Source organism: Mugil cephalus, chromosome 11 (assembly GCF_022458985.1).
Source record: "Mugil cephalus isolate CIBA_MC_2020 chromosome 11, CIBA_Mcephalus_1.1, whole genome shotgun sequence".
Lineage (NCBI taxonomy): Eukaryota > Metazoa > Chordata > Actinopteri > Mugiliformes > Mugilidae > Mugil > Mugil cephalus.
This window is the reverse complement of record NC_061780.1, coordinates 17,414,250-17,427,431: the sequence shown is the minus strand read 5'-3', so window position 1 is coordinate 17,427,431 and position 13,182 is coordinate 17,414,250. Positions and strand designations below refer to the sequence as shown.

At 37.5% G+C, this 13,182-nt stretch overlaps 1 protein-coding gene and 2 long non-coding RNA genes across 4 annotated transcripts; all 3 read right to left on the bottom strand.

Annotated features, from left to right (window-relative positions):
* Positions 1-1,121: 1,121 nt before the first annotated feature.
* Positions 1,122-5,821, bottom strand: LOC125016011. 2 transcript variants are annotated; one of them, XR_007113655.1, is made up of 3 exons: positions 5,746-5,821; positions 1,323-1,346; positions 1,122-1,188 (listed from the first exon to the last, which is right to left on the bottom strand). It is a non-coding gene; the product is annotated as an uncharacterized LOC125016011 (long non-coding RNA). The 2 variants fall into 2 exon arrangements; XR_007113656.1 differs by lacking the exon at positions 5,746-5,821 and adding an exon at positions 1,476-1,549.
* Positions 5,822-9,027: 3,206 nt separating this feature from the next.
* Positions 9,028-10,673, bottom strand: LOC125016007 (C-type lectin lectoxin-Lio3-like). The gene is made up of 2 exons (XM_047598174.1): positions 10,568-10,673; positions 9,028-9,930 (listed from the first exon to the last, which is right to left on the bottom strand). The coding sequence occupies exons 1-2, from the start codon at positions 10,653-10,655 to the stop codon at positions 9,587-9,589; spliced, it is 432 nt and encodes a 143-aa protein (XP_047454130.1). The 5' UTR covers positions 10,656-10,673; the 3' UTR covers positions 9,028-9,586.
* Positions 10,674-11,457: 784 nt separating this feature from the next.
* Positions 11,458-11,964, bottom strand: LOC125016010. The gene is made up of 3 exons (XR_007113654.1): positions 11,792-11,964; positions 11,658-11,681; positions 11,458-11,523 (listed from the first exon to the last, which is right to left on the bottom strand). It is a non-coding gene; the product is annotated as an uncharacterized LOC125016010 (long non-coding RNA).
* Positions 11,965-13,182: the final 1,218 nt, after the last annotated feature.

Sequence of the window (13,182 nt, the reverse complement as noted above, 5' to 3'; positions counted from 1 at the left end):
ACATTTATCTGTTTCCTTGTTCAGCTCAGTGAATTCAGTGTGTCAGAAAGGTTGTGCTTAGCTCCAGCCTGAATATGAACTTAAAGGCTCCAGATTATATGTGTCAGCTGTAAATTAGACTCTTTAGTTCACTATTAACACATCTACTATTAAACATATGGTGGATTTTAATCTGCAATAGAGACATTTTCTGTAAGTATGTTAATTGACTGACCAGTGACATGAGAACATTTCATCTTACCATCTTTTTTTGTACTGTAGATCTTCACCTCACACAAAATGACAAAAAATGTTCTTTCTAAGTATACGGTAACATAGCGTCCAGACATGGGTCCATTGTCACATTCAAATGTTAGATTTTTTCCTTTGGTGGTGTCAGAAATAGTTGTACACCTGGATGGAAGAAAGAGAGAGAAACAGATTAGACTGTAAGAAATAGTTCTGTTTCCAGCTCTGTTTGGTTAAGTATCAATAGAAGACAGAATTCCCGTCATTCACAAATGCAGCATAATGTTGTTGAGTAAAATTAGCTGCAACTGTTAAAAACTTTAAAACTCTTATTTAGTGTTACTGAAGGCAGTTCTCCTGAGTAATTCATGCCTATATATTTCCTTATTACCTCATATCACACTTGTATCACAATGTCTTAACATACTGAATATAATTAATACAGTGTGTATGATAAAAGTACAGAAGCACAATGCTACCACAACAAAAAAGATGATTATTACATTATAACATGATACTGATCCTTTTTTTCAGCCTTGGCAGCAATGTGCTTCTGTACTATCATCATATGAACATAGTTTATACATTTTTTCAAAATATAATCCCAGAAATAAATAAAGAATAAATCACAAGCAGCACTAGACTATGGTAACAGGTTGTACTATGGTTCATAGTAGAGTGAAGACATTACACTTTGTGATGGTCAAAGTTTCCATCAGATGAGTTCCCAATGAGGATCTGAGCATTCGTTAAGTCAATATTTTCAGCAAAAGGGTTGTTGATGTTGATACAGGAAATTTCGTATAGACCCAGTAAATCTATTGTCCACCAGGTTGGCTCCTCTCTGTGTGAGCACAGAGATTGTAATTCCCATCAACAGCTTGTCAGAGGAGAGAGTTTTGAAGGTTGAAGACTGAGTTGTTTTTCCTCCCTCTATCAGTTTTCCTGTTGTGCAGCTAGCTGTAGCAGAAAACACAAAATAGTTCACTTCATAATGTTGACCCATATACATGTTCAGCATCAATGCTCTTATAGTTTTTGACATGACTCAAGAGATAAAACAGAGTAGAGCAGAGAAATGTATTTAATACGACCTCCTTGGTTCTGAGCAGACGTCCCTGTGAAATGTGAAGTGTCAGAGAAATACATCAGAGTTACTTTCATCATTCTGGTCACGTACATGATTATCGTTTTATTTTCATTTACTTTTCACATTCACTTTGACTCTGATGAAAGGAGCAACTTACCAATCAAACAGAAGAAAAGCAGAGTCCACAGCATCTTTGCTTTGAAAGAGAAGAAACCTCAGTAACTGTTGACTAGATGATGCACACAAATGACCACAGACCAATGACTGGAAATCACAAAGGATTTCACAAATGTATCCCTCTATCTGAAAGCACAACAAAGACTGATAATCCAGGTGATGCTCAGCTCCTCCAAAATCCACCAGTTTTAAAATGAACCCCTCTCCTTGACAAAGCCACATTTATTTCCCTTCCTCCACAGCTTCCCTCATTGAAACACACCAACATCATTCATTCTTTTTTCTGCTCAGATTGTTATCAGTAGTCAAAGCACCTCAAGAGTATTTGCCTCTATCAGCATGTTATACCCCCACAGCTCACTCTGGTCGATACTGTTGATTTGACTGTTGTCATAACATTGAAAGAGTCTAATCCTGATACAATCATCACACCGATATGGGCCAGTAGGAAGTTTTTAATAACTTGTACATTGCTAGTGCAACTGTGAAATTTTCCAGTTTGGAATTAATAAAGTATCTATCTATCTATCTATCTATCTATCTATCTATCTATCTATCTATCTATCTATCTATCTATCTATCTATCTATCTATCTATCTATCTATCTATCTATCTATCTATCTACTTATCTATCTATCTATCTATCTATCATCTATCTATCTATATCTACAACACTGTTGAGACTGTCCTCTTTAACTATATCAAATACAAAAAGCTAAAAAGTCAGTTTTAGTCCCAGACCCAATCTAGTGGTCAGTCTGGGTAACGCGTAGCAGACCATGGTAGATTCAACGAGTTCACATCTCTTGGATTAAAAAAGTGAATCTAAAAACCAGGTATATATCAGTTAAAATCACTTAAATCTTTTAAAATGTCTAAAAGAACATTTTTTAAGGCAAAGCATACACTGAGATCACTGAACAGACACATAAACATTTCAAATTGTGTGACGCTGGTATTTATGCTTTTATATTTCACTAAAGCATCTTCTTCAGTCCTCTCCTTTCTGTCAACTTCTCTGTAAACATTCAACACAGGATCATCAGGACTTGTATCTATGTGTCTCGTCAGTCTCTAACACGTCTGTCAGTAAGATCTTGTTCAACCAGCGCTCTCTGAAGCTCTGCAAACACGCACTGATCAGTCTCTCTCCGTCCTGGTAGTCCTCCCTCATCCTCTCTGGGATCAAGTCCTCTGACATCACCTGAGAAGAGGAAGAGGACTGTGTACCTGCATCCACCTGAAAGTTCCTGTAATTCAGGCCTTGGAGCAGCATGTCTGCACTAAACAAATGTGTGAATGTGTTACCTCACCTCAGTGAGAGCCTGCATGTGTTCTTGAATTTTCCGTTTCAAGACAGACTCTCAAACTAAGCGCAAAGATCCTATACACTCAATGTAATAACATGTCAGTGACTAGCAATCAAACAACTATTTTTCGCAGATGGAACAGGTTCCCTATATCACCTTCATTAATAACACGACAATAAAGTGTTTCAAACACATCTTAGCTTTTATTTAGACTCATAAGAAATCCAGACAGAAAAAGTAGCATTTCCACATTAGTCCTAATGTTCATGTGAGAAATAACATCCCTGTAAATCCCATTCAAGCTAATGTACACGCTGAAGGATGCAATATAACTGCTTTGAATAAATAAAATTACACTGCATCCTGAATTCATATGAAATTCAAATAATTAATGTCCTATACATCATAATTACATTATTATTATGAAGAATATACTGCAAAAGAAAATAAATAAATACAACTGCATCCTGAATTCATATGAAATTCAAGTTAGTAATTCATGTCATATAACCATCAGAATACATTATTATTAGTGAATGAAGTAACTGCAGCAAAGAAAATAAAAATACAAACTGTTGAAAACCAAGAAACAAAAACATCTTTATAGACCAGAGTAGAAATGTTGGCTTCATTTCAGCAGCACTACATCTGAAAAGCTGCTACTCTGGGCCAGGACCCCTCACACATGATAAATTAGAGGGACATCCACTACTCAGTAAGTAAAGTCAAACAAGTCTTTTACTCTGCACAGATGAAATTATAAATCACAAGTCTGACTTTTCAACCAGTAGTGATTTCCTTTTGTGTCCATGACAGCACTCATGTCACAGTTTTATTTCTTTCTCTCCTGGACCCCAGTGGTTGAATGTTACACGTGATCATCGACCCAGAACCAAAATCCAGTGTGCAGCTGTAGTGAAGACCCAGCCATACATAGGGACTGTCAGCCTTCCTGGCCTCCAACTCAACCCAGCCCTGAGTGTCATTATTGAGGATGGACACCAGATCCATGTTTAAGCCTCTGCAGTGGTACAGGGCTTCTTCCCAGGTTCTGTTCTCTTGGACCAGCATCAAACCTTGAGTAAAGAGAGACATCTGATGAGCTGAATATCGACAATCAACTCAAAAGAGAAATTTAAAGCTGTACATGATTATAATGTGTAGAGGTTTTAGAGAATAAAAAGAATCAAACCTGAATCAAATCATGTATAAAGCGTTGTGGCCATTCAGTGATGAAAAATAACAAAGAGTTGTCAGTGTGAATGTTTGCTCCTCTATGAGTGGCATCATCTAACATGTTGTATTAATCCATAAACACACACAGCGTGTCACTGATATCACAGTATGAAGAGCAGTAGAACTGGTTCTGCTTTTTCTCTGCTTGATATTTAATACATGTGAAAGTGGATCTCTCCAAGAACAAACTAAATACTACATTCTGCTCTACTATTTGATAGATTTATTCAAAGATACATTTATCTGTTTCCTTGTTCAGCTCAGTGAATTCAGTGTGTCAGAAAGGTTGTGCTTAGCTCCAGCCTAAATATGAACTTAAAGGCTCCAAATTATATGTGTCAACTATAAATTAGACTCTTTAGTTCACTATTAACACATCTACTATTAAACATATGGTGGATTTTAATCTGCAATAGAGACGTTTTCTGTAAGTTTGTTTATTCACTGACCAGTGACATGAGAACATTACATCTTACCATGTTTTTTTGTAGCGTAGATCTTCACCTCACACAAAATGACAAAAAATGTTCTTTTAAGTGTACAGTAACATAGCGTCCAGACATGGGTCAATTGTCACATTCAATTGTTAGATTTTTTCCTTCGGTGGTGTCAGAAATAGTTGTACACCTGGATGGAAGAAAGAGAGAGAAACAGATTAGACTGTAAGAAATAGTTCTGTTTCCAGCTCTGTTTGGTTAAGTATCAGTAGAAGACAGAATTCTCCACATTCACAAATGCAACATAACGTTGTTGAGTAAAATTAGCTGCAACTGTTAAAAGTTGTGTTACTGTTATTTAGTGTTACTGAAGGCAGTTCTCCTGAGTACTGTATGCCTATAAATTTCCTTATTACCTCATATCACACGTGTATAAGAATGTCTTACCATACTTAATATAATTAATACAGTGTGTATGATAATAGTACAGAAGCACAATAATGCCACAACCAAAAAGGTGATTATTACATTATAACATGATACTGATCCTTTTTTTCTGCCTTGGCAGCAATGTGCTTCTGTACTATCATCATATGAACATAGTTTGTACATTTCTCATTTTTACAAATTCTACTCCCAGAAATAAATAAAAGATAAATGACAAGCAGCACTAGACTATGGTAACAGGTTGTATTATGGTTCATAGTAGAGTGAAGACATTACATTTTGTGATGGTCAAAGTTTCCATCAGATGAGTTCCCAATGAGGATCTGAGCATTCGTTAGGTCAATACTGTGATGAGAAGTGTTGTTGATGTTGTTACAGGAAATTTCATATAGACCCAGTAAATCTATTGTCCACCAGGAGTTGGGTTTGTTTTCAGTGTGAGCACAAGATCCGTAATTCCCATCAACAGCTCTGTCAGAGAAGTGATCAGTGTAGGTGGAAGACTGATTTGTTTTTCCTCCCTCTATCAGTTTTCCTGTTGTGCAGCTAGCTGTAGCAGAAAACACAAAACAGTTCACTTCATAATATTGACCCATATACATATTCAGCATCAATGCTCTTATACTTTTTGACATGACTCAAGAGATGAAACAGAGTAGAGCAGAGAAATGTATTAAATACTACCTCCTTGGTTTTGAGCAGACGTCCCTGTGAAATGTGAAGTGTCAGAGAATCATTCTGGTCACGTTCATGATTATTGTTTTATTTTCATTTACTTTTTCACATTCACATTTGACTCTGAATGAAAAGAGCAACTTACCAATCAAACAGAAGAACAGCAGAGTCCACAGCATCTTTGCTTTGAAAGAGAAGAAACCTCAGTAACTGTTGACTAGATGATGGACACACATGACCACAGACCAATGACTGGAAATCACAAAGGATTTACACAAATGTATCCCCTCTATCTGAAAGCACAACAACAAGAGCTGATAATCCAGGTGATGCCAGCTCCCTCCAGATCCACCAGTTTTAAAATGAACCCCTCTCCTTGACAAAGCCACATTTATTTCCCTTCCTCCACAGCTTCCCTCATTGAAACACACCAACATCATTCATTCTTTTTTCTGCTCAGATTTTCATCAATAGTCAAATCAGCTGGAGAGTATTTGCCTCTATCAGCATATTATACCCACACAGGTCACTCTGGTCGATACTGTTGATTTGACTTTTGTGATAACATTGAAAGAGTCTAATCCTGATACAATCATCCCACAGATATGGGCCAGTAGGGAGTTTTTAATAACTTAATAAGTTGAAATTCTATCTATCTACCTCCACACACACACACACACACACACACACACACACACACACACACACACACACACACACACACACACACACACACATGCATCGGGTGGGACTGTTGTCTTTAATTATATCAACTCCAAAAACAAGTTTTATTCCCAGAGCCCCATCTAGTGGTCAGTCTGGCTAACTGGTACCTGGTGGACCTCCCTCATCTTCTCTGTGAACATATTGCAGTTAAACTCAATGTCAAATCTCTATCCACCTAAAAGTTCCTGTAACTCAGGCCTTGGAGCAGCATGTCTGCACTAAACAAGTGTGTGAGTGTGTTACCTCACCCCAGTGAGAGCCTGCAGTGCTGTTTATTTGAGATTTAGGTGCTGCAGCTCATCTTCTGACATCTGTAGTACACTTTGACTGTACTGCAACACAAAGGACGACTGCTGCAGCTGAAGGATTCTCAACAGGAGTCTGTGGGAGAGAGGACTGAGGACATAAGATCTACTGTAAGAGAAGGTAAGTGGATGTGCATTAAATTTGAAGACATTACAAAAGTAAATGTATTTCTGTCAAGTGCTTGTGGGAAACTGGTCAACAGTATCTAAGCACAGTGGCTGTTCCTTGTCCTGATGAAACAGGCACAAGCTTTGAGATGAATCCTGTCCTCACTGAGCTCTGCCGCCTCCTCCTGCTGCTCCTCAGTTAATTACATATTGGTTTCAGATTTAATATACAGACTAAACTACTTTTTTGTTTAATTAAATGACTTGTTGTTTTGAACATGAGGAAATGGTACATTGTGAAAAAAAGGCTATTGATACACCGTCTATATTTGTTGATAAAGTCACAGAATTATTCAAATACAGGGAAATAAAGCAGTAAACAAACAGGCTGAGAAAATGTCAGTTCCTGAAGGTTGAATGCCTCTAATTTAAAACTGAGTCTGCATTTATTATATAAATACCAACTCGAGATTGTCTTTAAACATGACCGTGTCTAAAAATATATGAACACAACTAGTATAAATATTCATAGATCAAGATCAATACAATTACCACTTCCTAGCTAAGGATAAAGCAGGGGAGTTACTAGGCCTGCAGCCTTACAGGGGCACAGGCCCCCACCCAGACCCTAGGCTACGTACCTATTCAATATACCTATATTAACATTTAGGCTACTTTATGGAAATAAATCCATCAATCCATCAATCACGTCCATCAAAGAAGGAACTTTGAACTGGGGGAGTTTTCCTGTTTGATTGTGTTCACTTGTGGTAATACCACCATGAATGTACATTGTTCCTATTTTCATGCACAATTTGATTAATTAGATAATGCAAATGCTGTGGAATAAGTTTACTATAATATGGTATAGGCCATTTTGTTCATTGTTCTGGTTTGATGTTAAAAGACAGGAGGAAGTATTCAGAAACTCTGTGTTAAATTATTGGTGAGAAACAGGGGTGGTATTAAATAAATTAATGGCCTCTATACACTGCAGTTTTAGCAGTCAATCTATTGCAGACACACTATGTGACATGGATCTAATGATCTTTGGTACAACATCAAGTTTGACGTATGCAAATTGTAGCCTACAATGATCGTTCTACTGAATCGCAGGCAGCGCATTAGCCCCTGAGTCAATTAAAAATTAAGGAGTTCCTCAGCATCTCTGTATCCTCTGTAGAGACATTTAGTCCAGATAGTTTCAGATTGCATTTATTTAAGGAAAACATGTAAAATGCCTCTTACGTTTGGACTTCTGTTTTGTTGGGTTTTGTCCTGAAACATGCACAAAATATAAACTCTCTTCAAGATCAATCCAGAGCCTCAATAACAGCTGGGTTTTAAATTAAATTAACATTGCAAAAATTGTCAGTCTCACAGCTGGTAGCTACAAGCTGAAGATTACAGGGGACACAAGGAATTATTTTGAATCTTTCTGCAGCGATACAGCACGAGTGATCACACATACACACTGTGTCCAATCAATGCTTATAACAGACTCACACTTCAGGATGACGCTGTCATCTATCTGCTGCAGCTCACTCTCTTATACCTGGATGGTGGTGGAGGCTCAGTGACAATCACATTCTCTGATTTCTCCAGTGCCTTCAACACCATCCAGCCTTTGTTGCTGGGTGAGAAGCTGCAGTTGATGGGTGTCAGTGCGTCCACTGTCTCCTGGATCACTGACTACGTGACAAACAGGCCACAGTTGGTTTGTTTGGGTCGTGTCCTCTCTGGTGTCTTCCTCTTCCTGAGAAGGCTGAGCTTCTTCAATGTGTGCAGTAAGATGCTGGAGATTTTCTATCAGTCTGTTGTGGCCAGCACCCTTTCCTCTGCTGTGGTCTGCAGGGGGAACATCATTGCAACCAGTGACACCAACAGACTGATTTAACCGACCAGGAAGACTGGCTCTGTCACTGGCTGCAGAGCCTCTGTAAGAAAGAGATTTACCTCAGACTCACACAGTTTGCCGTTGTAAGAGGACAGAGACACACACACTCTGTCTCTGGCCGTCAAACGTGCTACCTAATCTCTCCATTTGGAAATAGAAAATATATATAAATATAATATATATATAAATATAAAAATTAGCTCAACATGTATTTGCTATAATTAATCCAGAACTCCCCAGTTTCCAAACAAACTACACAACTCCAGCCACACTTGTTTATGTCCTTCAGTATAAACTGTGTGACTAGTTCAGTGTCCAACAACTATTTTTCCAGATGGAAATATTCACCTTATATCACCTTCATTAATAAAACGACAATAAAGTGTTCAAACACATCTTAGTTTTTATTTAGACTCAATAAGAACCCAGGCAAGAACAAGTAGCATTTCCATATTAGTCCTAATGTTCTATGTGAGAAATAACATCCTCTGTAAATCCCATTCAAGCTAATGTACACGCTGAAGGATGCAAATATAACTGCTTTGTATAAATAAAATGACACTGCATCCTGAATTCATATGAAATTCAAACTAATTATAACTGTTTCTGAATCATAACATATTTTTTTGATAGAAGAATTAAAATGAAATTTAAATAAACCCACAGCTGATAAGTATCCAATTACACTAAAATAATTTATTTACAGCAACAACTGATGTCATATAACCATCAGAATACATTATTATCAGTGAATTAACTGTAGCAAAGAAAGTAACAATACAAACTGTTGGAAACAAAGAAACAAAAACATCTTCATAGACCAGAGTAGAAATGTTGGCTTCATTTCAGCAGTACTACATCTGAAAAGCTGCTACTCTGGGCCAGGACCCCTCACACATGATATATTAGAGGGACATCCACTACTCAGTAAGTAAAGTCAAACAAGTCTTTTACTCTGCACAGATGAAATTATACTCATCACAGTCTGACTTCTTCAACCAGGTGTGATTTCCTTTTGTGTCCATGACAGCACTCATGTCACAGTTTTCTATTTCTTTCTCTCCTGGACCCCAGTGGTTGAATGATACGACGTGATCATCGACCCAGAACCAGAAATCCAGGGTGCAGGTGTAGTGAAGACCCAGCCATACATAGGGACTGTCAGCCTTCCTGGCCTCCAACTCAACCAAGCCCTGAGTGTCTTCATTGAGGATGGACACCAGATCCATGTTTAAGTCCCTGCAGTGGTACAGGGCTTCTTCCCAGGTTCTGTTCTCTTGGACCAGCATCAAGCCTTGAGTAAAGAGAGACATCTGATGAGCTGAATATTGACAATTAACTCAAAAGAGAAATTTAAAGCTGTACATGATTATATTGTGTAGAGGTTTTAGAGAATAAAAAATAATCAAGCGTGAATCGAATCATGTATAAAGCGTTGTGGCCATTCAGTGATGAAAAATAATTAAGAGTTGTCAGTGTGAATGTTTGCTCCCCTGTGAGTGGTATCATCTAACATGTTGTATTAATCCATAAATACACACAGCGTGTCACTGATATCACAGTATGAAGAGCAGTAGAACTGGTTCTGCTTTTTCTCTGCTTGATATTTGATACATGTGAAAGTGGATCTCTCCAAGAACAAACTAAATACTACATTCTGCTCTACTATTTGATAGATTTATTCAAAGCTACATTTATCTGTTTCCTTGTTTAGCTCAGTGAATTCAGTGTGTCAGAAAGGTTGTGCTTAGCTCCAGCCTAAATATGAACTTAAAGGCTCCAGATTATATGTGTCAACTATAAATTAGACTCTTTAGTTCACTATTAACACATCTACTATTAAACATATGGTGGATTTTAATCTGCAATAGAGACTTTTTCTGTAAGTATGTTTATTGACTGACCAGTGACATGAGAACATTTCATCTTACCATGTTTTTTTGTACCGTAGATCTTCACCTCACACACCACGAGAGAAGATGTTTTATTGAAGTGTACGGTAACATAGCGTCCAGACATGGGTCCATTATCACATTCAAATGTTAGATTTTTTTCTCTTGTGCTGTCAGAAATAGTTGTACACCTGGATGGAAGAAAGAGAGAGAAACAGATTAGACTGTAAGAAATAGTTCTGTTTCCAGCTCTGTTTGGTTAAGTATCAATAGAAGACAGAATTCCCCACATTCACAAATGCAGTATAACGTTGTTGAGTAAAATTAGCTGCAACTGTTAAAAAGTTTAAAACTGTTATTTAGTGTTACTGAAGGCAGTTCTCCTGAGTATTGTATGCCTATATATTTCCTTATTACCTCATATCAAATTTTTATCACAATGTCTTACCATACTGAATATAATTAATACAGTGTGTATGATAAAAGTACAGAAGCACAATAATGCCACAACAAAAAATGTGATAATCACATTATAATGTGATACTGATCCTTTTTTTCAGGCGTGGCAGCAATGTGCTTGTGTACTATCATCATATGAACATAGTTTGTACATTTTTCATTTTTACAAATTCTAATCCCAGAAATATATAAAAGATAAATGACAAGCAGCACTCGACTATGGTAACAGGTTGTACTATGGTTCATAGTAAAGTGAAGACATTACACTTTGTGATGGTTAAAGTTTCCATCAGATGAGTTCCCAATGAGGATCTGAGCATTCATTAGTTCAGTGTCCCCAGAAGTGTTGTTGATGTTGATACAAGAGATTTCATATACACCCAGTAAATCTATTGTCCACCAGGGGTTGGACTCCCATTGGGTGTGAGCACAGTGATTGTATATCCCATCAACAGCTCTATCAGAGTAGAGACTTTCATAGGTTGAAGACTGATTTGTTTTTCCTCCCTCTATCAGTTTTCCTGTTGTGCAGCTAGCTGTAGCAGAAAACACAAAATAGTTCACTTCATAACATTGACCCATATACATATTCAGCATCAATGCTCTTATACTTTTTGACATGACTCAAGAGATGAAACAGAGTAGAGCAGAGAAATGTATTTAATACTACCTCCTTGGTTCTGAGCAGACGTCCCTTTGAAATGTGAAGTGTCAGAGAAATACATCAGAATTACATGATTATCATTTTATTTTCATTTACTTTTTTACATTCACATTCGACTCTGAATGAAAGGAGCAACTTACCAATCAAACAGAAGAACAGCAGAGTCCACAGCATCTTTGCTTTGAAAGAGAAGAAACCTCAGTAACTGTTGACTAGATGATCCACACAAATGACCACAGACCAATGACTGGAAATCACAAAGGATTTGCACAAATGTATCCCCTCTATCTGAAAGCACAACAACAAACTGATAATCCAGTTGATGCTCAGCTCCCTCCAGATCCACCAGTTTTAAAATGAACCCCTCTCCTTGACAAAGCCACATTTATTTCCCTTCCTCCACAGCTTCCCTCATTGAAACACACCAACATCATTCATTCTTTTTTCTGCTCAGATTTTTATCAATAGTCAAATCAGCTGAAGAGTATTTGCCTCTATCAGCATATTACACCCCCACAGGTCACTCTGGTCGATTCTGTTGATTTGACTCTTTGTCATAATTTTGAAAGAGTCAAATCCTGATACAATCATCCCACAGATATGGGCCAGTAGGGAGTTTTTAATAACTTAATAAGTTGAGATTCTGTGTATCTACCTAAACTGGTTAGGATTGTTGTCTTTAACTATATCTACTGCAAAAAAAAAGTTTTATTCCCAGAGCCCCATCTAGTGGTCAGACTGGGTAACTAGTACCTGGTGGACCTCCCTCATCTTCTCTGTGAACATATAAACTAAACAAGTGTGTGAGTGTGTTACCTCACCTCAGTGAGAGCCTGCAGTGTTGTTTATTTGAGATTTAGTTGATGCAGCTCATCTTCTGACATCTGTAGTACACTTTGACTGTACTGCAACACAAAGGACGACTGCTGCTGCTGAAGGATTCTCAACAGGTTTCTGTGGGAGATGAGGAGACATGAGGACATGCAAATTAACTTAAATTACATTTAATTACATATTGGTTTTAGATGTGACATATAGACTAAACGACTTTTCTGTTGAATTGCATGACTTGTTGTTTAGAAGATGAGGAAATGGTACAATTGTGGAAAAAAGGATACTGATACACTGTCTGTATTTGATGTTAATGTCACAGAAACATTCAAATACAGGGAAATACAACAGTAAACAAACAGACTGGGAAAATGCAAGTTCCTGCCTACTGTGCACAGGAGGCTTTTAGACTGACTGGTCTCAGATAGTGTGGCGCTCTGTGTGAAACTGTGCGCTGTAGAGACAGCTCCTGTATTGCATGCGAATGAGTGATGTGCTGACTGAAAGATGACAGCTTTTGCCTCCAGTTATCCTTTCACTAAAATATGCTGGTTTCATGTTACTGTGTATTTAAAGAAATTTAAATTTGTGAGGGAATAAATAACTAATGATGAGCTATGTTGGTGAATAAACCTGAGTCAAGTATAAAGTAAGGTGTTAGTTGGCAGCACTGTATCCTCTGTATAGACATTTAGTCCAG

Excerpts from the sequence above, each read along its gene's own strand:
- LOC125016007 (XM_047598174.1), bottom strand. The coding sequence starts at position 10,655 with ATGTCTGGACGCTATGTTACCGTACACTTCAATAAAACATCTTCTCTC. Across the intron at positions 9,931-10,567 it reads CTACGGTACAAAAAAACATG|GCTTGATGCTGGTCCAAGAG; the intron begins GTAAGATGAAAT and ends TCTTTACTCAAG.